The sequence below is a fragment of the Nerophis ophidion genome, linkage group LG16 (genome assembly GCF_033978795.1).
Source record: "Nerophis ophidion isolate RoL-2023_Sa linkage group LG16, RoL_Noph_v1.0, whole genome shotgun sequence".
Classification (NCBI taxonomy): Eukaryota; Metazoa; Chordata; class Actinopteri; order Syngnathiformes; family Syngnathidae; genus Nerophis; species Nerophis ophidion.
In genome coordinates, this window is record NC_084626.1 from 18,138,389 (window position 1) to 18,162,903 (window position 24,515).

A 24,515-nucleotide genomic window follows, 5' to 3' on the forward strand; every position below is an offset into this window, starting at 1 on the left:
TAGGTACACTTCAACTGTGAGAGACAGAATGTGAAAAAAAAAATCCAGGAATTCACATTGTAGGGAATTTTAAAGAATTTATTTGTAAATTATGGTGGAAAATAAGTATTTGGTCACTTCAAAGAAGGAAGATCTCTGTAACTTCTTCTTTAAGAAGCTCTTCTGTCCTCCACTCGATACCTGTATTAAAGGCAGTTGTTTGAACTTGTTATCTGTATAAAAGACACCTGTCCACAGCCTCAAACAGTCAGACTCCAAACTCCACTATGGCCAAGACCAAAGAGCTGTCGAAGGACACCAGGAAAATAATTGTAGACCTGCACCAGACTGGGAAGAGTGAATCTACAATAGGCAAGCAGCTTGGTGTGAAAAAATCAACTGTGGGAGCAATTATCCACTGATAATCTCCCTCGATCTGGGGCTCCACTCAAGATCTCATCCCGTGCGGTCAAAACGGTCATGAGAACGGTGAGCAAAAATCCCAGAACCAAACCGGGGGACCTGGTGGATGACCTGCAGAGAGCTGGGATCAAAGTAACAAAGGTTACCATCAATAACACACTACGCCGACAGGGAATCAAATCCTGCAGTGCCAGACGTGTCCCCCTGCTTAAGCGAGTGCATGTCCAGGCCCGTCTGAAGTTTGCCAGAGAGCAGAGGATTGGGGGAATTTCAAGTGGGCAGATGAAACCAAAATATAACTTTTTGGTATAAACTCAACTTGTTGTGGTTGTGATAAAGAAGAATACTGAGTTGCATCCCAAGAACACCATACCTACTGTGAAGCATGGGGGTGGAAACATCATGCTTTGGGGCTGTTTTTCTGCTAAGGGGACAGGACGATTGATCCGTGTTAAGTAAAGAATGAATGGGGCCATGTATCGTGAGATTTTGAGCCAAAACCTCCTTCCATCAGTGAGAGCTTTGAATGGTTGACGAAATACTTATTTTCCACCATAATTTACGAACAAATTCTTTAAAATTCCTACAATGTGAATTCCTGGATATTTTTTTTCACATTCTGTCTCGAACAGTTGAAGTGTACCTATGATGAAAATTACAGACCTCTGTCATCATTTTAAGTGGGAGAACTTGCACAATCGGTGGCTGACTAAATACTTTTTTGCCCCACTGTATAAAGTCAATAACGTCAACCTCGTTTTTGTGTAGCGGGGACACATGAGGTACAAATCAAGCATATCTGCCAGTTGAGACGCATTTAAGCTAAAACAAAAAGACAGAAAACAATATATATTTTAGATAAATAGAATGGAAAACCAAGAAAACAGTTTAGTATACTCTTTATTGTGATGCATGTAATTATCCTATGGGTATTCTAGTAATTTATGCACAGTTGAAATGTGTCATTATACAAATATTACTTTAATGGAGCCATATGTAAGAATTTCGCTATCTTACACTTCTCTTTTGTAAAGTAAATCTGAACAGCCGATATGGGCGTCTACATCAACTATATGATTTGCCTGAGAAGCTGGACAGGACAAAAAAAAAGAAAAAAAATAATTTTGCTAGGTCATCATTTAATAGTCCCCTGATTTGTCAAAGGTCATTAAAGGCCTACTGAAACCCACTACTACCGACCACGCAGTCTGATAGTTTATATATCAATGATGAAATATTAACATTGCAACACATGCCAATACGGCCAGGTTTAGTTTACTAAATTACAATTTTAAATTTCCCGCGGAGTTTCTTGTTGAAAAGGTTGCGGAATAATGACGTGTGCGCGTGACGTCCCGGGTTGGAGAGGACATATTAGTGCAGCACCATTTGCGGCTAAAAGTCGTCTCTTTTCATCGCGCAAATAAACAGTATCTGGACAATATGTGTTGCTGAATCTTTTGCAATTTGTTCAATTAATTAAATAGAAAGATGGAGGTGGGAAGCTTTAGCCTTTTTAGCCACACAAACACACGGTGTTTCCTTGTTTAAAATTCCCGAAGGTGAAGCTTTACTATGGATCAGAGCAGACATGGTTCCCGACCACTTGTCAACCGGCAGGTTTCGGTGACAAAATTGTGGTAAAAAGTCGCCTCTTACAGCTGAGCTTGCGCCGTCCATGCAGCTGCCGTCGACTTCCCTCAGAGACTTGCGTCAAGACACCTGTGGACACACCCCTCCGACTATCAGGTACTATTTAATATCACTAAAACACTAGCAACACGATAGAAAGATAGGGGATTTCCCAGAATTATCCTAGGAAATGTGTCTAAAAACATCAGAAACCGTCCGAATGCAATCGCCCTTTTTTTTTTACTTTTTTTTTTCTAGTCCTTCGCTATCAATATCATCATCCACAAATCTTTCATCTTCGCTCAAATTAATGGGGAAATTGTCGTTTTCTCGGTCCAAATAGCTCTTGCTGCTGGAAGCTCCCATTAAAAACAATGTGAGGACGTGAGGAGCCCTCACCCTTGGGACGTAATCGTCTGCGACTCCCGGTAAAGGCAAGGCTATTTTATTAGCGACCAAAAGTTGCGAACTTTATCGTCGATGTTCTCTACTAAATCCTTTCAGCAGAAATATGGCACTATCGCAAAATGATCAAGTATGACACATAGAATGGACCTGCTATCCCCGTTTGAATAAGAAAATCTCATTTCAGTAGGCCTTTAATAAATTATGTTCTTTTAGAATACCTCTATAATTGATAACAGTAGTTCAGCCGGGATATGCTCATTTCAAAATTAAATTTACAGTCCCAAAATCTTATTGTTTTAATTTCGATGTCCCGCCCTTTACCGTTTTAACCAACTAGAAAGTCTGTGAGTGTACGTGTGACATCCAGGCTGCCAGTTACGCACCGCCACCTTTGTCTGGCTACTGCCACTGGTAAAGTTACTAAACATGTCAGACTTTAGGGAATCTAAAAGGCCTCGTTACAATTCTCAACTTATTCATGACAAAGCCAGGAAAAAAATGAAGATTTGTATCTAGGATGCCTTTGATTGATGGAGACGACTGAAGGCGAAGAGGATTTTTTTCATCTGACGCCAAACTTGCTATTTTCCTTCTTGGTAGGCAGATAAGGCATTTATGGACATTTCGTATGTAAACTATATTGTCCAATACCGTCTATGAACTTTTCTAACAAAGCTAGTATGTTTGTGCAACGAATGATTAGCATGCATACATATTGACATATACTGTAGTCTAACGGGGGAAATATATGTCCGTTAGCCTAAATGTCGATGTGTAATTTAACCGACAGGGCAAAATATATATTCGACAAATAAAACTCAAGTGGATATGGGTAGTGTCAGTTCCTATTTCCTTCTCAATATGCTGACACGCTGAGGAAATGGGTTCCAACATTAGCACGGCTGTCATCAAGGCAATGTGAAACGTATGGAGACAGCCAAATCACATGATAAAATAATTCCTCATTCGTGTTTGCATAATGTGAAATATATTTACCAAGTTATATGGCTATCTGGTGAAACGTTTAAAACAGTAGCCTATAGGCATACCTTGGTAAAATGTCTCCTCTTTAGTTTTGGGCATACATTAGGCTGCTAAGAATGCTCTACTTGTTTTTACCAGTATAACTATTGCTAGTGTTGGTTGTAGTTCGTTTTATTCTTTGTTTTCTGATAGTACTGACAAAAACCATATGTCACTCCTGAAGCGTATAACTTGTCGCTTGCCATTTGAAGTTCCTTGGAGGAGCCCAGTCGATCGAGCTAGATTAGGCTGCGTGTCTGGCAACCTCAGCCAGGGACAGGAGTAGAGGACTACCAAATTTTGACCGTGATTGCAGTACCATTTCTGGCCAGATTCTTACTTATGTCTCCTTTAAATCACTTTTTGGCACCCAAGAAAACATTGATTTAAGTAATACAACAAAACACTATTATTATTTATTATGTGCATGAACAAAGAACAGTTACTATTGTATGTGGCTTCTAAACAAGAAATATGTTTTAGCACATCAATATCAGATCAGGGCAGCGCGGTGGGAGAGGGGTTAGTGCGTTTGCCTCACAATACTAAGGTCCTGAGTAGTCTGGGGTTCAATCCCAGGCTCGGGATCTTTCTGTGTGGAGTTTGCATGTTCTCCCCGTGACTGCGTGGGTTCCCTCTGGGTACTCCGGCTTCCTCACACCTCCAAAGACATGCACCTGGGGATAGGTTGATTGGCAACACTAAATTGGCCCTAGTGTGAGAATGTGAGTGTGAATGTTGTCTGTCTATCTGTGTTGGCCCTGCAATGAGGTGACGACTTGTCCAGGGTGTACCCCGCCTTCCGCCCGATTGTAGCTGAGATAGGCTCCAGTATCCCCCACGACCCGGAAGGGAATAAGCGGTAGAAAATGGATGGATGGATGGATGGAATATCAGATCAATAATAGTCCTTTACAATCTCATATATACTATAGAAAGGGACACCTCTTTAATTATTTGGACACAACAAAGACTTCCAAACATATATTGTTACAATGAACATCACAAATATAAGTGTTTGTCTTGCAAGTAGATAGACAGACAGACAGACAGACAGACAGACAGTCTGACAGACAGATAGACAGATAGACATATAGACCAATAGTACTTTATTGATTCCTTTAGGAGAAGTCCCTCAGGAAATTTTAAATTCCAGCAGCAGTGTACAGAATTGAGATCGAATTTAAAAATCAAACAGTTAATAATGGGGGTATAAATGGAAACAAAATAGAAAAATATTAAAGTTAAAGTTAAAGTACCAATGATTGTCACACACACACTAGGTGTGGCGAAATTATTCTCTGCATTTGACCCATGACCCTTGATCACCCCCTGGGAGATGAGGGGAGCAGTGGGCAGCACAATAAGAATAAAAATAAAAAGCAACAATGAGAATAAAAATATAACGGTAAAATAAGAATATAACAAGAGAAACTAGGCAGTAGTGACCATGTTATGAAAAAGTATTGCATTGTTATTGTTTTGCATCCCCTGTCATCCGAGTACCCCCCGTCCCCCGCCCCAGAGAGGAGTTGTATAGTCTAATGGCGTGTGGGACAAAGGATTTTTTTAGTCTATTAGTCCTGCACTTGGGATGAAGCAGTCTAGCACTGGACAGGCTCCTCTGGCTACTGATGATGGTATGCAGAGGGTGAATGGCATCATCCAGGATGCTCACTAGTTCACTAGTTTTTCCACGTAGTAATCAGTCGCGGAGATGAAGTCCCAGCAGTGCAGCTTTAACAAGTGGTGCGTGATCCCGTGGCGGGAATCACTTTTCGGCACAACAACGGCATTGCCAATAAAGATATAGATACCAAAACTTTTCAAGCTCGTTGAATAATTGTGTTGATTCATTATTCACGAATATTATCAGGCAAATATTTCAGGCAAACAAAAAATATTGTTATCAACAAACTTATTTGTGGCCAATTCAACAATACAAAAATGCAGGTCAAACAATACAACAAAATAATGAAATGTTTCCTCTTTTCCCTTTATGACATTCAAGCGCTCCAGAAAAATAAAGTCAATAGTGCAAAATAACTAAACAAAAGCAAAAACTGTTTGTTCCCTTGAGTTGAGTTTTTATCTATAACAATATGACGGAATAAATAAAGTACTATCTAATCTAATAAGGAACCAAAAAAAAAAAAAACACAAACAGGCAGTTTCGGAAAATAAACAGAAAAAAAAAACCTGAGAAATATCCATCTCATCATGCCAGTAGATCCAAAGCAGATAAACCCCTTGGTGTTGATACTACACTACTTATATCTGTATTGATTTGCCCACCCCGACTCATCAGTGTTTGTGTTAGGATTCAGTGTGAGGGCAAACAGCTGTAACACACGCACACTTACACACCCACACACACACTCACCAACACACACCCACAACCACATTCGTTTAAACAGCAATAATTCTCGGAAAGCTTTAGTCTTCTCAGAGAAAACCCACCATTGACCTTACAGAGTCGCCGACCAGAAAATGAAAACAAGGCCTCTGGGAGGCACTAAAAAACATCTAATTAATGTGTTCTTCAAAAATAAAGTCCTTTAAAAAGACACACACACACATTACACCACAGTGTCCTTCACCGCAGGGGATCAGGGGGGAGGAGTTAGTCCCAGGGGATAAAAAGTCTGCTGAGAGGAAGAGAAGAACATATCAACCACAGAACCAACGCAACTTTGCGCGTCTTCTCTCCGGCTGCTGACCAGTGAGTTTCTTCATTTTCACTTTGACACATTTCAAGTTGACCTCTTACTCAGAAACACACACACATCCACACACACACACATATACTGTTCAGACTGGACACAAACACGCAGAGACATGATGGACAGGTGAGTTTGTCTCCAATGTTTTTTGTATATGTTGTTTTATTTATTTATTGGCTGTTCTCTCTCTCTCTGTCTCAGACACACACACAAACACACACAAGCACACGCACGCACACATACACAACCACACACACACACACACACACACACTGAGTGACTACTGAGGGTTGGGTTTTTGAGTGTTTGCTTGGACGGAAAGTTGAAAAAAAGTTAAAGTTGTTTCAATCAATGTTGTGATTTAAACTATTGTGTCAGTTAAACTAGCTAGTGATACAAACATAAAATATGTGAAAGCTATAAGGCACATATATTCAACAGGAGGCCCGGGGACCAAATCCGTAGCGGTAATGACAACATACTGGCCCTCGAATTAGGTTCAAGATTTTTGCAACAAAGTCCTAAAAGGGACGGTATAGCTCGGTTGATGGAGTGGCCGTGCCAGCAACTTGAGGGTTGCAGGTTCGATCCCTGCTTCCACCATCCTAGTCACTGCCGTTGTGTCCTTGGGCAAGACACTTTACCCACCTGCTCCCAGTGCCACCCATACTGGTTTAAATGTAACTTAGATATTGGGCTTCACTATGTAAGGCGCTTTGAGTCACTAGAGAAAAAGCGCTGTATAAATATAATTCACTTCACTTTACTAAAAAACAAGTTCCTCCACCCCTGTTGTGTGGAGGAACTTGGACCACTGTTAACACATAGGCAGGTCCTTGCATTGACATTCAACCTTGCTAGCAATGGGGTCCAAACTTGGGATTTACATAACTGAGGCTTTCCTTTAGGCTCCCCTTTAAGCACTCTCCTTTTTGGTATTTACCTTTTCTCAAAAGGTGATTTATGTAACTAAGGTGTTGCTGTGGCATGTTTACTTCAGATGCAGTCTGTAGGTATTTGTTCAATGTATTTTAGGTCCTCTGTCGTTGATCATTTGGGCTATTCAACTGCTAGGTTCAGTTCAAAAAACCTTTTGCAGCAAATTCTGAAAAAAAAACTAGCGTGCAGTCATAGAGAGGATCTTTGACCCACTATTTTTGCAGACGGTCCTTAAAAACCGCAGAGAGCCACCTGTAACTCTGACAAAATAAATAGACCAAAATCAGATGTTGACTGTCGAGGACGCTGGTTCTCAGGAATATACAAAATAAGAGGCTGCAAGGTGGTTGAGTTTGTCATGTATGAAGTTGTGCGAGTGATGCTAACCTGGGGTTCCCAGGCAATTTTATGCAACGAGGTTACCGTGACAACGACACTTGCTATTTTGTCTTTACAAGCTAGCGAAGCATCGACATGAAGCTCCATCCATCCATTTTCTACCGCTTATTCCCTTTTGGGGTCGCGGGGGGTGCTGGCGCCTATCTCAGCTACAATCGGGCGGAAGGCGGGGTACACCCTGAACAAGTCGCTTTCTAATTAAGAGCAAACTCGATAATACTAAAACCTGTCCTCTCAGAAGAGAGACTTTGCGAAGGCTGCAGGGGTTAAAGGTCGATGGGTGGAAGCCGAAAGATGTCTCTTTGAAGCAAAGCCTTTTCATCGGGGGTTAGCACTTAGCGGTTAGCCAGATGTCCACATGTGGTCCACTGAGCTGTCATTAAGACAGATTACAGGATGATTACATATGTGTGTGTGTGTGTGTGTGTGTGTGTGTGTGTGTGTGTGTGTGTGTGTGTGTGTTCGGTGCGTTAATCATCAAACTTTAGAACTACTTGACGCTACGATTCATTTAGACCAAAAACATGCCTTTGTCTCATTTGTTTGTGATTTTGTTGCTGCACACAGAAAAAAGAATTCAAGAGAAAAAAGTGACAAAAGTGACTTAATTTAAAGCAAAGAAAGTCAAGAGGAGCATAGGGGAGGGGAGGCAGGGATGTAAACAGAAGAGGCCGGGCAGCAACAGGAGGAGACGGGGCAGCAACAAGAGGAGGCGGGGCAGTAAAAGCAGGGGGCGGGGTAGCAACAGAAGGGGGAGGCTCGGCAGTAACAAGAAGAATTTGGGCAGCAAAAGGAGAAGGCATAATTGTGAAAGTGAGGCTACTGTAGTTTAAACTGAAGCCAAACAAGAAACATTTGGACACACAAAAGATGTTTGACCCCAGAACAACAGCTGACACCTCTGAGAACATTTTGGCTTTGAAAAAAAAAACCTAACACAACCACTTCCATTTTTCAGTAAATATCAGTAAACGTCGGTGGTTCAAATGTTCAATTCCGTTGGACGCCATGCTGTGTTGTCACTGTCTTCTCCTTGTGTCTCTAAGGCTCAAGCTTTTTGGACCAGGATGACTTCCTCCCTGTTGTCCCGTCTCTTCCTCCTTTTGGTGTCCTCCATCATGGCGGCCACAGAACCGGCCGGTTGCAAAATCCGCATCACGGACAAAGGACTGAACATGCGTAAGCTCAGGAAATCCGACCATCAGGGGGCGCAGAGCGTGTCCATCGAAAGATGTCGCTGTCCCTGGTGCTAAACTAGCATGCGTACATGTTACATGGCCCACCTGCCGTGACTAACTAATTAGTCATGTTTGTTTTTCCAGTGAAATTTGAGACTCAGAAGTTTGTGGAGGAGGAGCTGAGTACCATCACCATGCCAGAGATGACGGGCGCCGAGGGACGCTTCCAATACAACATCACTGAGTACGGACTGTAGCTCACTCACACTTCAGAAATTGTCCGGGTGGCGTCTTCAACGTGTTGTGTCTCCTCCAGTGTGAAAGTATCGGAGCTGAACCTGAACAACGCTGATCTCAGCTTCCTTCCCGAGGTGGGCCTGCTTTTTGATGTCCAGAACTCGTCCATCACGCTGAGCTTCCACAGGCAGCTTCTCTACTGGTTCTTGTCAGTTCCCACGCAGAACCTGTTTAGAAACTCAGTTGGCAAAGGGCGTCATCACTAACGACATGTTGGTGTTGTTGTCTTAGTTACGACGCAGGATACATCAACGCTTCCGCTGACGACGTCAACATCAACACGGCACTCAAGCTGATACGAGACCAAGATGGCCGACTGCAGATCAGCAACATCACCTGCGAAGCCAAAATCAATAAGATGAGGGCAAAATTCACCGGCACCCTTGGGTAACATCTTCATCATCATCGCCATTATCATCATGGATGACATTCATTAACGAAACGTTATTAACATCAGTACTACGGATACCATTAAAAAAATCTTTAAAACAGCCCACTACGTATATTATGGGCTTTTTAAACATCAGATCATTGTCACCCAAAACGTTACTAGGTAATGAGCTCAGTAGAGACAACAATCTTAACGTCATTGGTCTCAGCAAAACCTAGCTAAAACCAAATTAACTTTTCCCTCTTAGTGAAGCATCTCCTTTTACAAACATTTTTAAGTGCATGAGTGCACATGTTGCCTGTCCCCTTAAAAAGGGGTGCAGGGGTCGCACTAATATCCGATGAAAGCCTTAACCTTACACCTACCTCTCCATCTGGCTGATATCTATCGACCCCTAGGACTTATTCGGACTTTATCAGTGAATTTTCAGAGTATGTCGCTGATCTGGTGATGCACGCAGATAATATAATTATAATGTGGGATTTTAACATCCATATGAATATGCCGTCAGACCCTCCGTGCGTGGCACTCCAAACTATAATTGATAGCTGTGGTCTTACACAAATAATAAATGAACCCACGCATCGCAACGGTAATACGATAGACCTAGTCCTTGTCCGGGGTAATTAAAAACACACGCTTACCTTAGCTAAAACAAATTACTATTTCAATCTCATCCGCCTCAATAAAAACGATCGTAAATATTTTTATAATATAGGAGCATCGCCAACCCAACAAGGGACTCCCCCCAGTAGCTCCACCCACTCGGCTGATGACTTAATGGATTTCTTTAATAAGAAAATTTAACTCATTAGAAAAGAGAATAAAGATAACGCGTCCCAGCTCCAACCGGGTTCTATTAACGCAGATACGAATGTATTTACGCCGGATATTGCCCTCAAAAAAAACACCTTCTCTTTTTGAAGATTTCATATTAGAGGGACTCCTGTGACTTGTAAATGGGACAAAACAACATGTTTACTTGACTCACTTCCTGGGAAACTTATCAAGGAGCTGTTTGTAATATTAGAACCATCAGTGCTAAATATGATTAACTTATCACTTTCCTCCAGCACTTTTCCCCTAGCTTTAAAAAAAAAAAAGCGGTTATTCATCCACTGCTCAAAAGAACCTAACCCGGATCCTGATCTCATGGTAAACTACCGGCTGGTGTCCCAACTTCCCTTAATCTCGAAAATCTTAAAAAAAATTGTTGCACAACAGCTAAATGGAATATTAGCATCTAACAATCTCTGTGAACCCTTTCAGTCCCGTTTCAGGGCAAATCAATCAAGACAGCCCTTGCAAAAACGACAATTGATCTATTGCTAACTATGGATGCTGATGCATCATCTGTGTTGCTGCTACTTGATCTTAGCGCTTTGCTACCGTCGATCATAACATTTTATTAGAACATATCAAAACACGTATTGCTATGTCAGACTTTTTTGTATAACTCCTATCTTACTGACAGGATGCAGTGTGTCTCCCATAACTATGTGACCCTGGATTATGTTAAGGTAACGTGCGGAGTTCCACAGGGTTCGGTTCCTGGCCCTGCACTCTTCAGCATCTACACGCTGCCGGTTGGTGACATCATACGAAAATACGGTGTTAGCTTTCACCGTTATCCTGATGACACCCAAGTCTACTTACCCCTAAAGCTCACCAACATGCCAGATTGTAGTCACGTTGAGGCATGTCTAAATAAAATTAAACAATGGATGTCCAACAACTTTTTGCATCTTAAAGCTAACAAAACGGAAATGCTGATTATCGGTCCTGCTAGACACCAGCACTTATTTAATAGTACCACCTTCCTATTTGACAACCAAAAAGTTACTCCGTAAATAATTTTGCATTATATTTGACCCAACTCTTTCATTTGAGTCACACATTAAGAGTGTTACTAAAACAGCCTTCTTTCATCTATGTAATATTGCTAAACTCTGTCCCATTTTGTCCACCACTCTGCATCTATTGCACTGGTCACCCAGGGAGAGTTGTGTCCCCACATCTGCGGTCCCTTGCAAGGTTTCTCGTTGTTCCCATTGGGTTTAGTTTTTTCTTGCCCTGATGTGGGATCTGAGCAGAGGATGTTGTTGTGTCTTGTGCAGCCCTTTGAGACATTTGTGGTTAAGGGCTATATAAGTAAACTTTGATTGATTGATTGAACTCTCACCAATGTGTAACTTCCTCTTTTCTTGACCGTAGGAGAGTTTATGACTTCTTTGCAAAGTTCCTCACCACCGGCCTGCGCATCCTCCTTAACCAAAAGGTATTTATTCGTCTCAATGACCTGTCTCTCTCTCACTGACCTGTCTGTGTGTCTCTGGCTTGTCAGATCTGTCCAGCTCTGAACCACGCAGCTCTGGTCCACATCAACTCTATGCTGGCGACAATACCGGTGAGGACAAATGTGGACAACTACATTGGGATCGATTATTCCCTCATGGATGATCCCATGGTGACCTCTCGCAGCCTGGATATGAACTTCCGAGTAAGGCAGACTCGCACACTATTTCTGTGTCATTTTGTTTGCGTTTTGTCACTATCGTGTGTGCGTGTGCAGGGAATGTTTTACAACCTGGCCGAAGAGAACGACACATTGGTGAACTACGCAGCAGAGCCTCTGATCAGAGAGTACGACAGGATGGTCTACTTGGCTCTGTCAGAGTTCTTCTTTGACAGCGGCTTGTTCTCTTACTACAAGGCAGGAATCTTCCAGATGCACATCATAAACGAGAAGGTGAGCGCTCCCTTGCGGCGTAGCGGGTCAGCAGTACATGCTGAAGGACCTTTGTCTGCTTTGTAAGATGCCAAAAGATCTGGAGATGCTGCTGAGGACTACCTACTTTGGAACCATCATGATGATGGCGAGTAACACAACGACACAACAAACGCACAAACACAACACACACTTACTGTTTTTGTTTTTAGAATCCCGCGCTAATGGACTCTCCCGTGTCTCTCCAACTGGCCGCCAACTCGCCTCCTAAAACCACCATCAAGACATCCGGGGCGACAGTTGCCATGACAGCCATCGTCAAGGTGATGCTGATGCCAGCAGGTCAAGCTCCGATCCAGCTCAGCAGCATGACCATGGTACTCGTACACATGCACGCACGTTTGCTCGCACGCACACATGCTGAGAGATGCTGTTTTCCTTCTGCAGGAAACAAAATTTAACGCCAAAGTTACAATGAGAGGAAAGCGTCTGGCCGTCCACGCTGACCTACGCAAGTCAGGACATGTCCTCAACAATATCCATGTCTTTTACTTCTGACTCATCTTTGACTTGTTTCAGGTTCAAAATCTTCTCCAATCAATCCGCACTGGAATCTCTGGCGGTAAGGCCTGCTTCACTGTGTCTATGTTTTTGTGTCCCATCTGACCTTTGACAGCTGTGCTCTGTCCATGTCATGTACTGTATGTCCTCTCCTCAGCTGATTCCTCTGCAGGCTCCTCTGAAGACCATGCTGAAAATGTCTGTGGTTCCTTTGATCAACAGTAAGATGATATGTTCATTAACTCACTCACCGGTGAGGTCAGTGTGTATTTCAGTGTGTGTGTGCATGTGTGTGTGTGTGTGTGTGTGTGTGTGTGTTCAGATTGGACAAAGCAAGGCGTTCAGATTCCTCTGGCTGATGGGATAGACTTCATTGAGGAAGTGGTGGAATATCACAACGTACGTTTGTTTACCCTGTCCTGCTGGTGACGTTGAGGACATAGGTAAAAAATTCAGTGGTCTCACAGCAGCACCGTGTTCTTCGTGCAGGGTTTCATCATCATTGGAGCCAACCTCTACTTCAGCAAAGGCCTGAGCGCGATGGTGGCTGGCAGCGCCCAGTAGAAACAAAGGCACCATCCCGTCAACCCTTTTGTTTTCCACAAGACACTACCATATTTTGCCCTCATTTCCAATAGTCCTTCATTTTTTATACCATAAATGTACTGTTGGTTTACTTTAATCAAAAGCTGCATAATACCAATATCCACACTTGAGCCACAAAAATGTGCGAGTACAAAATGGCAACGCCTGGGCGGAAAGCAATTGTGACAGCTTTTTCTGGTAAATGTCCATAATTTTCAAATGTAAATGTCGACCGAGTGTTTGCTTTGTGGTCACCATGGCAACGGCACAGAATCTAACGTAGCATCAACAAGCTAAGTTTAATGACGTACTGTGACTTGTTTGCCAGCACACTTTATTTATCCATAGTGTCCTTATGAAGTGAAATGACAATAAATCATGATACCAGTCTGTCAAACAAAAGTCACTCTTGGCGCGTCACCATGTCTGCAATGCCGCCGTAACCATGGAAACCGCACTTCCCGCCTGCCACTCTGCAGCCAAAGGTCAGCGCCTCCTCTAAACGGGCACCTATGGACACAGAAGTCAGGATGGCAAAAGGACACAAGAGATGCCAAAATGTGGAATTTAAAAATTCACCGTTGGATAGTTTGTGTATTACGGCAGCATTGAACGTGTCCCCCGCTCCAAGCGTGTCAATGAGACGTTCTGGAGGGAAGGCATCCGAATGGATGAACAAGCCATCAGGAGCCAGCGCGTCGGCCCCTTTTTCGGCCCATGCACAGATGAGGACCGCCCTGCGGGCATTAAGATAATACCCTTGGTGAGACGCCACGGCTGTCGACCTTGGATTCACTCACCCAACTTTGACACGGCAGCGGAGTCCTTCCAGAGCACTTTGCGGCGTATGGAAGCCAAGGTGCCGAGCCACGTCTTTGCTGACGAACACCTGAGCAGGAAAGGCGAGGAGGTCAAGCCGCGTACAGGATTTGTGGGTGGTTTGACACACTCACCACGTCGCCGTACGCAAACAGCTCGTACAGCGGCTCTCTAGGCTTCTCGATTTCCACAGAGATGGTGATTCGCTGTTGCCACGGTAACGCAGCATTGTGGCGTGCCACCTGCTGGATCATCTTCAGTTGCTCGTCGACATTGCGCCCCTTCGGGACACACAGGAAAGCACAGCACGTCTCGGTTGGTCCGTTTTACACGGGACGGTTCTTTTGGGCGGCACTCACCTCCCAGTGAATCCACTTGAAGTGACGCAGCTCCACTTTGGAGAAATCTTCTGCCGTCACATCAGGGACGTTCCTTTCAACAGGGAAATTAATATGACAAGGATTATTGATCAATAATTAATAATTTATTTTCTGCAGATGATTTATCAATATTATCATAACTACTAATTAAACATGAAAATCAATTAAAAAGAACCAAATTAAACCCAAACCACTGCAGATGACTATTAGCCAAACTACGCTAAACTAAGATAAACTAAACTAAACTAAAATTAGATACACTCAGCAAACCAAGCTAAGCTAAGCCTCTTCCTAATTGGTTCTCTCACAATAATCATACTTTAAAAAAAAAATTTAATCTTTATTAACTGCACTACGTAGCTTCGTAACCTCCTGTCAGCCATCAGTGGGAGGAGCTTGAGGCTGTGATGTAACTTCCTGACATGCAGCAACACGGGGGCCTTGCACTGCAGTGGGTCATGTGACCTGCCATTAGACCATGATCAGGATCAGATTTATGTGCCAGAGCAAAAGGAGCATTCACAAACAGCCATTGAGCGTTTTGATTTAAGTTCCTTAAGGAGGTTTGATTGAAACTCTTGTTTGTGTCCTGCTGGCGGGCCAAATTAAAAACCCTCTGGCATGTCATGAACGCTGCGCGGGTCGTCGAGTTGTCTTACGTGTCGTACAGAACGACAGTGCGAGAGCCTCTTGTCGGACACACTACACAACACGCACTGGGCGTTTGACCTTTGACCTGCCAGGCCACAGCTGAAATATCAATGGCATGCTGCGAGAAGTCATCCACGATGAAACTGATGGAGACAGACACAGGAAATGGTTTGGCCAGGCCTTTAAAATAAAAGCACAGGGAACCTGACACCGTGGAACTCCGGTGAACACAGTGTCCAGGACGACAGCGATGGTGACCCTGAAGCAGAGAGTGTTATTGACACACACACGGACAGACACACACACAAACAAACACACACACCTGTTGATGTGCAGGATTGTGCGACTTCCTGTGCTGCTGCTGCTGATGACCAAAGATGTTGGCGTGACACACTGAGCGTGCTCAGACACCAGAGACATGTCGATGTTCAACTTCTGAAAGTCCTCCAAGATAAAACTATAAACAGGAAACTGTTTCACACGTCCTCCACCCTCCAGTGTAGAAAATAGTGCAGGTGATGTTATCAAAGATGAACAAGTTAAAGTAAATTACAATAAGATGTGTGTGTGTGTGTGTGTGTGTGTGTGTGTGTGTGTGTGTGTGTGTGTGTGTGTGTGTGTGTGTGTGTGTGTGTGCCACCACACCAGAAGTATGGTAGAAAACCTCACCTGGCCACAGGTCCAGCACACAGGGAGCCCATGAAGGCGCAGGAGGACCCCAGCAGTGAAAGCACCGTACAAGAGTTGGAAGCATTGCCACCTCGCTGCCATCGCTGTGACACGCACCTAAACACAACACATTACTGTGACACGCACCTAAACACAACACATTACTGTGACACGCACTTAAATGCAACATATTACTGTGACACGCACCTAAACACAACAGATTACTGTGACACGCACCTAAACACAACACATTACTGTGACACGCACCTAAACACAACACATTACTGTGACACGCACTTAAATGCAACATATTACTGTGACACGCACCTAAACACAACACATTACTGTGACACGCACCTAAACACAACACATTACTGTGACACGCACTTAAATGCAACATATTACTGTGACACGCACTTAAACGCAACACATTACTGTGACACGCACTTAAACACAACACATTACTGTGACACGCACTTAAACGCAACACATTACTGTGACACGCACTTAAACACAACACATTACTGTGACACCCACTTAAACACAACACATTACTGTGACACGCACTTAAACACAACACATTACTGTGACACGCACTTAAACACAACACATCACTGTGACACGCACTTAAACACAACACATTACTGGGACACGCACTTAAACACAACACATAACTGTGACACGCACTTAAACACAACACATTACTGTGACACACACTTAAAAACAACATATTACTGGACAACGCACTTAAACGCAACACATTACTGTGACACGCACTTAAATGCACGCATTACTGTGACGCACACGTAAACACAACATATTACTGTAACACGCACTTCAACACAACACATTATTGTGACACGCACTTAAATGCAACACATTACTGTGACACACACATAAACACAACACTTTATTGTGACACACACATAAACACAACACTTTATTGTGACACACACTTAAACACAACAGCTTACTGTAACACGCACTTCAACACAACACATTACAGGGACGCGCAGTTAAAAAACACATTACTGGGACACGCACTTAAACACAACACATTACTTTGACACGCACTTAAACACAACACATCACTGTGACACGCACTTAAACACAACACATTACTTTGACATGCACTTAAACATAACACATTACTGGGACACGCACTTAAACAACATATTACTGGGACACGCACTTAAACACAACACATTACTGTGACACACATTTAAACACAACACATTACTGTAACACGCACCTAAACACAACACTTTATTGTGACACGCACTTAAACACAACAGCTTACTGTAACACGCACTTCAACATAACACATTACAGGGACGCGCATTTAAAAAACACATTACTGGGACACGCACTTAAACATAACACATTACTTTGACACGCACTTAAACACAACACATCACTGTGACACGCACTTAAACACAACACATCACTGTGACACGCACTTAAACACAACACATTACTTTGACACGCACTTAAACATAACACATTACTGTGACACGCACTTAAACACAACAAATTACTGTAACACGCACCTAAACACAACACATTACTGGGACACGCACTTAAACACAACATATTACTGTAACACGCACTTCAACACAACACACTACTGTGACACGCACTTAAACACAACACATTACTGGGACACGCACTTAAACACAACACATTACTTTGACACGCACTTAAACATAACACATTACTGGGACACGCACTTAAACAACACATTACTGGGACACGCACTTAAACACAACACATTACTGTGACACACACTTAAACACAACACATTACTGTAACACGCACTTAAACACAACACATTACTGGGAGACGCACTTAAACACAACACATTACTGTAACACGCACTTAAACGCAACATATTACTGTGATGCACACGTAAACACAACATATTACTGTGACACGCACTTAAACAAGACATTACTGTGACATGCACTTAAACAAAACATATTACTGTAACACGCACTTCAACACAACACATTACTGTGACACGCACTTAAATGCAACACATTACTGTGACACACACGTAAACACAAGACTTTACTGTGACACGCACTTAAATGCAAAATGTTACTGTGACACGCACTTCAACACAACCCATTACTGTGACACGCACTTAAATGCAACATATTACTGTGACACGCACTTGAACGCAACACATTACAGGGACAGGCACTTAAACACAACATATTACTGTAACACGCACTTCAACAAAACACATTACTGTGACACGCACTTAAAAGCAACACATTACTGTGACACACACGTAAACACAACACTTTGCTGTGCAACGCACTTAAACACAACATATTACTGTAACACGCACTTAAACACAACATATTACTGTAACACGCACTTCAACAAAACACATTACTGTGACACGCACTTAAAAGCAACACATTACTGTGACACACACGTAAACACAACACTTTGCTGTGCAACGCACTTAAACACAACATATTACTGTAACACGCACTTCAACACAACACATTACTGTGACACGCACTTAAATGCAACACATTACTGTGACACACACGTAAACACAACACTTTACTGTGACACGCACTTAAACACAACAGCTTACTGTAACACGCACTTAAACACAACACATTACTGGGAGACGCACGTAAACACAACACTTTACTGTGACACGCACTTAAACACAACAGCTTACTGTAACACGCACTTCAACACAACAGCTTACTGTAACACGCACTTCAACACAACAGATTACTGTGACACACACTTAAACACAACATATTACTGTGACACGCACTTAAACACAACATATTACTGTGACACGCACCTAAACACAACAGATTACTTCGACACACACTTAAACATAACACATTACTGGGACGCGCACTTAAAAAACACATTACTGGGACACGCACTTAAACACAACACATTACTTTGACACGCACTTAAACACAACACATTACTGTGACACGCACTTAAACACAACACATTACTGGGACACGCACTTAAACACAACACATTACTGTGACACACACTTAAACACAACACATTACTGTGACACGCACTTAAACATAACACATTACTGTGACGCACACTTAAACACAACACATTACTGGGACACGCACTTAAACACAACATATTACTGTAACACGCACTTCAACACAACACATTACTGTGACACGCACTTAAACGCAACACATTACTGTGACACGCACTTAAACGCAACATATTACTGTGACGCACACGTAAACACAACATATTACTGTGACACGCACTTAAACACAACATATTACTGTAACACGCACTTAAACACAACAGATTACTGTGACACACACTTAAACACAACACATTACTGTGACACGCACTTAAACACAACACATTACTGGGACACGCACTTAAACACAACATATTACTGTAACACGCACTTCAACACAACACATTACTGTGACACGCACTTAAACATAACACATTACTGGGACACGCACTTAAACACAACACATTACTTTGACACGCACTTAAACATAACACATTACTGGAACACGCACTTAAACAACACATTACTGGGACACGCACTTAAACACAACACATTACTGTGACACACACTTAAACACAACACATTACTGTGACATGCACTTAAACACAACATATTACTGTAACACGCACTTCAACACAACACATTACTGTGACACGCACTTAAATGCAACACATTACTGTGACACACACGTAAACACAAGACTTTACTGTGACACGCACTTAAATGCAACATGTTACTGTGACACGCACTTCAACACAACACATTACTGTGACACGCACTTAAATGCAACATATTACTGTGACACGCACTTCAACACAAAACATTACTGTGACACGCACTTAAATGCAACATATTACTGTGACACGCACTTAAACGCAACACATTACAGGGACAGGCACTTCAACACAACACATTACTGTAACACGCACCTAAACACAACACATTACTGGGACACGCACTTAAACACAACACATTACTGGGACACACACTTAAACACAACATATTACTGTAACACGCACTTCAACACAACACACTACTGTGACACGCACTTAAACACAACACATTACTGGGACACGCACTTAAACACAACACATTACTTTGACACGCACTTAAACATAACACATTACTGGGACACGCACTTAAACAACACATTACTGGGACACGCACTTAAACACAACACATTACTGTGACACACACTTAAACACAACACATTACTGTAACACGCACTTAAACACAACACATTACTGGGAGACGCACTTAAACACAACACATTACTGTAACACGCACTTAAACGCAACATATTACTGTGATGCACACGTAAACACAACATATTACTGTGACACGCACTTAAACAAGACATTACTGTGACATGCACTTAAACAAAACATATTACTGTAACACGCACTTCAACACAACACATTACTGTGACACGCACTTAAATGCAACACATTACTGTGACACACACGTAAACACAAGACTTTACTGTGACACGCACTTAAATGCAAAATGTTACTGTGACACGCACTTCAACACAACACATTACTGTGACACGCACTTAAATGCAACATATTACTGTGACACGCACTTAAACGCAACACATTACAGGGACAGGCACTTCAACACAAAACATTACTGTGACGCGCACGTAAACACAACATATTACTGTGACATGCACTTAAACACAACATATTACTGTAACACGCACTTAAACACAACATATTACTGTAACACGCACTTAAACACATTACTGTGACACGCACTTAAAAGCAACACATTACTGTGACACACACGTAAACACAACACTTTGCTGTGCAACGCACTTAAACACAACATATTACTGTAACACGCACTTCAACACAACACATTACTGTGACACGCACTTAAATGCAACACATTACTGTGACACACACGTAAACACAACACTTTACTGTGACACGCACTTAAACACAACAGCTTACTGTAACACGCACTTAAACACAACACATTACTCGGAGACGCACGTAAACACAACACTTTACTGTGACACGCACTTAAACACAACAGCTTGCTGTAACACGCACTTCAACACAACAGCTTACTGTAACACGCACTTCAACACAACAGATTACTCTGACACACACATAAACACAACACATTACTGTGACACGCACTTAAACACAACACATTACTGTGACACGCACTTAAACACAACACATTACTGTGACACACACTTAAACACAACATATTACTGTGACACGCACTTAAACACAACATATTACTGTGACACGCACCTAAACACAACAGATTACTTCGACACACACTTAAACATAACACATTACTGGGACGCGCACTTAAAAAACACATTACTGGGACACGCACTTAAACACAACACATTACTTTGACACGCACTTAAACACAACACATTACTGTGACACGCACTTAAACACAACACATTACTGGGACACGCACTCAAACACAACACATTACTGTGACACACACTTAAACACAACACATTACTGTGACACGCACTTAAACATAACACATTACTGTGACGCACACTTAAACACAACACATTACTGGGACACGCACTTAAACACAACATATTACTGTAACACGCACTTCAACACAACACATTACTGTGACACGCACTTAAACGCAACACATTACTGTGACACGCACTTAAACGCAACATATTACTGTGACGCACACGTAAACACAACATATTACTGTGACACGCACTTAAACACAACATATTACTGTAACACGCACTTAAACACAACAGATTACTGTGACACACACTTAAACACAACACATTACTGTGACACGCACTTAAACACAACACATTACTTTGACACGCACTTAAACATAACACATTACTGGAACACGCACTTAAACAACACATTACTGGGACACGCACTTAAACACAACACATTACTGTGACACACACTTAAACACAACACATTACTGTGACATGCACTTAAACACAACATATTACTGTAACACGCACTTCAACACAACACATTACTGTGACACGCACTTAAATGCAACACATTACTGTGACACACACGTAAACACAAGACTTTACTGTGACACGCACTTAAATGCAACATGTTACTGTGACACGCACTTCAACACAACACATTACTGTGACACGCACTTAAATGCAACATATTACTGTGACACGCACTTCAACACAAAACATTACTGTGACACGCACTTAAATGCAACATATTACTGTGACACGCACTTAAACGCAACACATTACAGGGACAGGCACTTCAACACAACACATTACTGTGACGCGCACGTAAACACAACATATTACTGTGACACGCACTTAAACACAACATATTACTGTAACACGCACTTCAACAAAACACATTACTGTGACACGCACTTAAAAGCAACACATTACTGTGACACACACGTAAACACAACACTTTGCTGTGCACCGCACTTAAACACAACATATTACTGTAACACGCACTTCAACACAACACATTACTGTGACACGCACTTAAATGCAACACATTACTGTGACACACACGTAAACACAACACTTTACTGTGACACGCACTTAAACACAACAGCTTACTGTAACACGCACTTAAACACAACACATTACTGGGAGACGCACGTAAACACAACACTTTACTGTGACACGCACTTAAACACAACAGCTTACTGTAACACGCACTTCAACACAACAGATTACTGTGACACACACTTAAACACAACACATTACTGGGACGCGCACTTAAAAAACACATTACTGGGACACGCACTTAAACACAACACATTACTTTGACACGCACTTAAACACAACACATTACTGTGACACGCACTTAAACACAACACATTACTGGGACACGCACTTAAACACAACACATTACTGTGACGCGCACTTTCAACACAACACATTACTGTGACACGCACTTAAACACAACACATTACTGTGTATTATCCGAGTACACAAGGTACTACCGTCTATTCTTAAAACCCACACAAAGACATTATTTGAGAGTAAGGGTGCCAAATACCGATGTGTTTGATGCGGAAGACACAAAACGGCAGGTTTTAAGTTTCCACGCTTTACTTTGTACCTCTTGCTGGTCCTAACAGGATTGCTATTGTGACATCCAGTGGACACATTCAGAACAGCAGATTCTTTCATTAAAAAAAAAATGCAACTCATTTTAATACTTGGCAAACTCATCAGGCGGGCCGGACAAAACCTGTTGGCGGGCCTGACCCGGCCCACGGGCCGTATGTTTGACAACCCTGATTTTGGGTGTATAGAAAAGAGTTTTATCTATCTATTATTATCCATCCATCCATTGTTCTACCGCTTATTCCCTTTGGGGCCACGGGGGGCGCTGGTGCTTTTCTCAGCTACAATCTATTATTATCAATGTTTTTATTATGGAAAAAAGGACGACAACGAGGCATCCTGCAATGGTAAAAGTTGATTTTCAAGACAAAAAATTATTTTCAAGGTAAAAGTTGATTATCCGAGTAGACAAGATACTATATTCTTAAAACCCACACAAAGACATTATTGGGGAGTAAGGGTGCCAAATAACGATGTGTTTGAAGCGGAAGACACAAAACGGCAGGTTTTAAGTTTCTACGCTTTATTTTGTACCTCTTGCTGGTCCTAACAGAATTGCTGTAGTGACATCCAGTGGACACATTCAGAACAGCAGATTCTTTCATTTAAAAAAAAATGCAACTCATTTTAATACTTAGCAAACTCTTCAGGCGGGCCGGATAAAACCTGTTGGCGGGCCTGATCCGGCCCACGGGCCGTATGTTTGACACCCCTGATTTATAGTCTTTGGTATGACTCGGCCGGGTCAGACCTACCGATTTCAAGGCAAACATTGAGACACACACCTGAACACAACACATAAATACATTGCTGTGCCACACTTCATACACACTTGACACACACCTGAACACAACACACACAGGAGTTAATTAGCAAAGCATTGTCCATTAGCTTGAAAAGCGACTATAATGAATGACAACAGGACGCTTATTCCATATCTATGTCTGATGAGTTCAGTTATGTTGCAGTAACTCTTAGTTTATCTTCTCCATTGTTTACGCTATGCTAGTTAGTGTTTTTAGCAGCGCTAGCTTTAGCCTGCAAGCCAACCTGCTGTCAGTGTCTTCTTCTGGATATTTATCCACAACGCTGATGATGTCGAGGCACACAAGCCCGATGCAAAGGACCTTCTTGTCTTTCTGCTCCATGCTGCGAACGCTCGTCTTCCCGACGCGTTGTTACAACTTGTGTGGACTTTGGTAGGTAAACGTCACAATTAACCCCTTTCAATGTATTTATTGGCGTCCGACCAACCGGGCTTTGACCGCCACCTTGTGGTTGGGATAGGAACTGACAGATCGTCATCAGAAAGAATGCGCCTCGCATTCAAAGTAAACGGGGATAGACTCCAGCTTTTTTTTCGTAGGAAATGAACAACATTTACGAACTCATCTATTATATCATCATTTATATCACTCACTGCGTGTGTTCCCTCAGGTACTTGTCCGGCTTCCTCCCACCTCCAAAGACATGCACCAGGGGATAAGTTGATTGGCAGCACTAAATTGGCCCTAGTGTGTAATTGTGAGTGTGAATGTTGTCTGTCTATCTGTGTTGGCCTTGTGATGACTTGTCCAGGGTGTACGCCACCTTCTGC

The 24,515-nt window shown here is 42.3% G+C and overlaps 2 protein-coding genes across 15 annotated transcripts; one reads left to right on the forward strand and one right to left on the reverse strand.

The window, feature by feature from the left end:
• The first annotated feature begins 6,056 nt into the window (after nucleotides 1–6,056).
• Nucleotides 6,057–13,672, forward strand: pltp (phospholipid transfer protein). Of its 3 annotated transcripts, none has more exons than XM_061874448.1 (15): nucleotides 6,057–6,187; nucleotides 8,573–8,705; nucleotides 8,849–8,948; nucleotides 9,021–9,149; nucleotides 9,233–9,388; nucleotides 11,607–11,670; nucleotides 11,737–11,892; nucleotides 11,965–12,141; nucleotides 12,209–12,268; nucleotides 12,333–12,497; nucleotides 12,568–12,635; nucleotides 12,700–12,742; nucleotides 12,839–12,902; nucleotides 13,004–13,080; nucleotides 13,171–13,672. In XM_061874448.1, the coding sequence occupies exons 2-15, from the start codon at nucleotides 8,594–8,596 to the stop codon at nucleotides 13,243–13,245; spliced, it is 1,446 nt and encodes a 481-aa protein (XP_061730432.1). In that variant the 5' UTR covers nucleotides 6,057–6,187; nucleotides 8,573–8,593; the 3' UTR covers nucleotides 13,246–13,672. The 3 variants fall into 3 exon arrangements, with proteins under 3 accessions (XP_061730432.1, XP_061730433.1, XP_061730434.1); XM_061874449.1 differs by having other exon boundaries at nucleotides 6,180–6,314; XM_061874450.1 differs by lacking the exon at nucleotides 6,057–6,187 and having other exon boundaries at nucleotides 8,647–8,772.
• On the reverse strand, nucleotides 13,345–24,485 carry khk (ketohexokinase). 12 transcript variants are annotated; one of them, XM_061874454.1, is made up of 9 exons: nucleotides 23,969–24,485; nucleotides 15,786–15,902; nucleotides 15,125–15,259; nucleotides 14,814–14,930; nucleotides 14,445–14,517; nucleotides 14,220–14,366; nucleotides 14,067–14,155; nucleotides 13,846–14,003; nucleotides 13,345–13,776 (listed from the first exon to the last, which is right to left on the reverse strand). In XM_061874454.1, the coding sequence occupies exons 1-9, from the start codon at nucleotides 24,064–24,066 to the stop codon at nucleotides 13,670–13,672; spliced, it is 1,041 nt and encodes a 346-aa protein (XP_061730438.1). In that variant the 5' UTR covers nucleotides 24,067–24,485; the 3' UTR covers nucleotides 13,345–13,669. The 12 variants fall into 12 exon arrangements, with proteins under 12 accessions (XP_061730438.1, XP_061730440.1, XP_061730437.1 ...); XM_061874456.1 differs by lacking the exon at nucleotides 15,125–15,259 and adding an exon at nucleotides 15,439–15,573 and having other exon boundaries at nucleotides 14,835–14,930; XM_061874453.1 differs by lacking the exon at nucleotides 15,125–15,259 and adding an exon at nucleotides 15,439–15,573.
• Between the last annotated feature and the right edge of the window lie 30 nt (nucleotides 24,486–24,515).

Coding starts and splice junctions, on each gene's coding strand:
- pltp (XM_061874448.1), top strand. CDS start 8,594: ATGACTTCCTCCCTGTTGTCCCGTCTCTTCCTCCTTTTGGTGTCCTCC. Junction 12,142..12,208: donor TGCACATCATAAACGAGAAG/GTGAGCGCTCCC, acceptor CTGCTTTGTAAG/ATGCCAAAAGATCTGGAGAT. Junction 12,269..12,332: donor TTGGAACCATCATGATGATG/GCGAGTAACACA, acceptor TTTTGTTTTTAG/AATCCCGCGCTAATGGACTC.
- khk (XM_061874454.1), bottom strand. CDS start 24,066: ATGGAGCAGAAAGACAAGAAGGTCCTTTGCATCGGGCTTGTGTGCCTC. Junction 15,903..23,968: donor GAAGAAGACACTGACAGCAG/GTTGGCTTGCAG, acceptor TGTTGTGTTTAG/GTGCGTGTCACAGCGATGGC. Junction 13,777..13,845: donor AATACACAAACTATCCAACG/GTGAATTTTTAA, acceptor CTGTGTCCATAG/GTGCCCGTTTAGAGGAGGCG.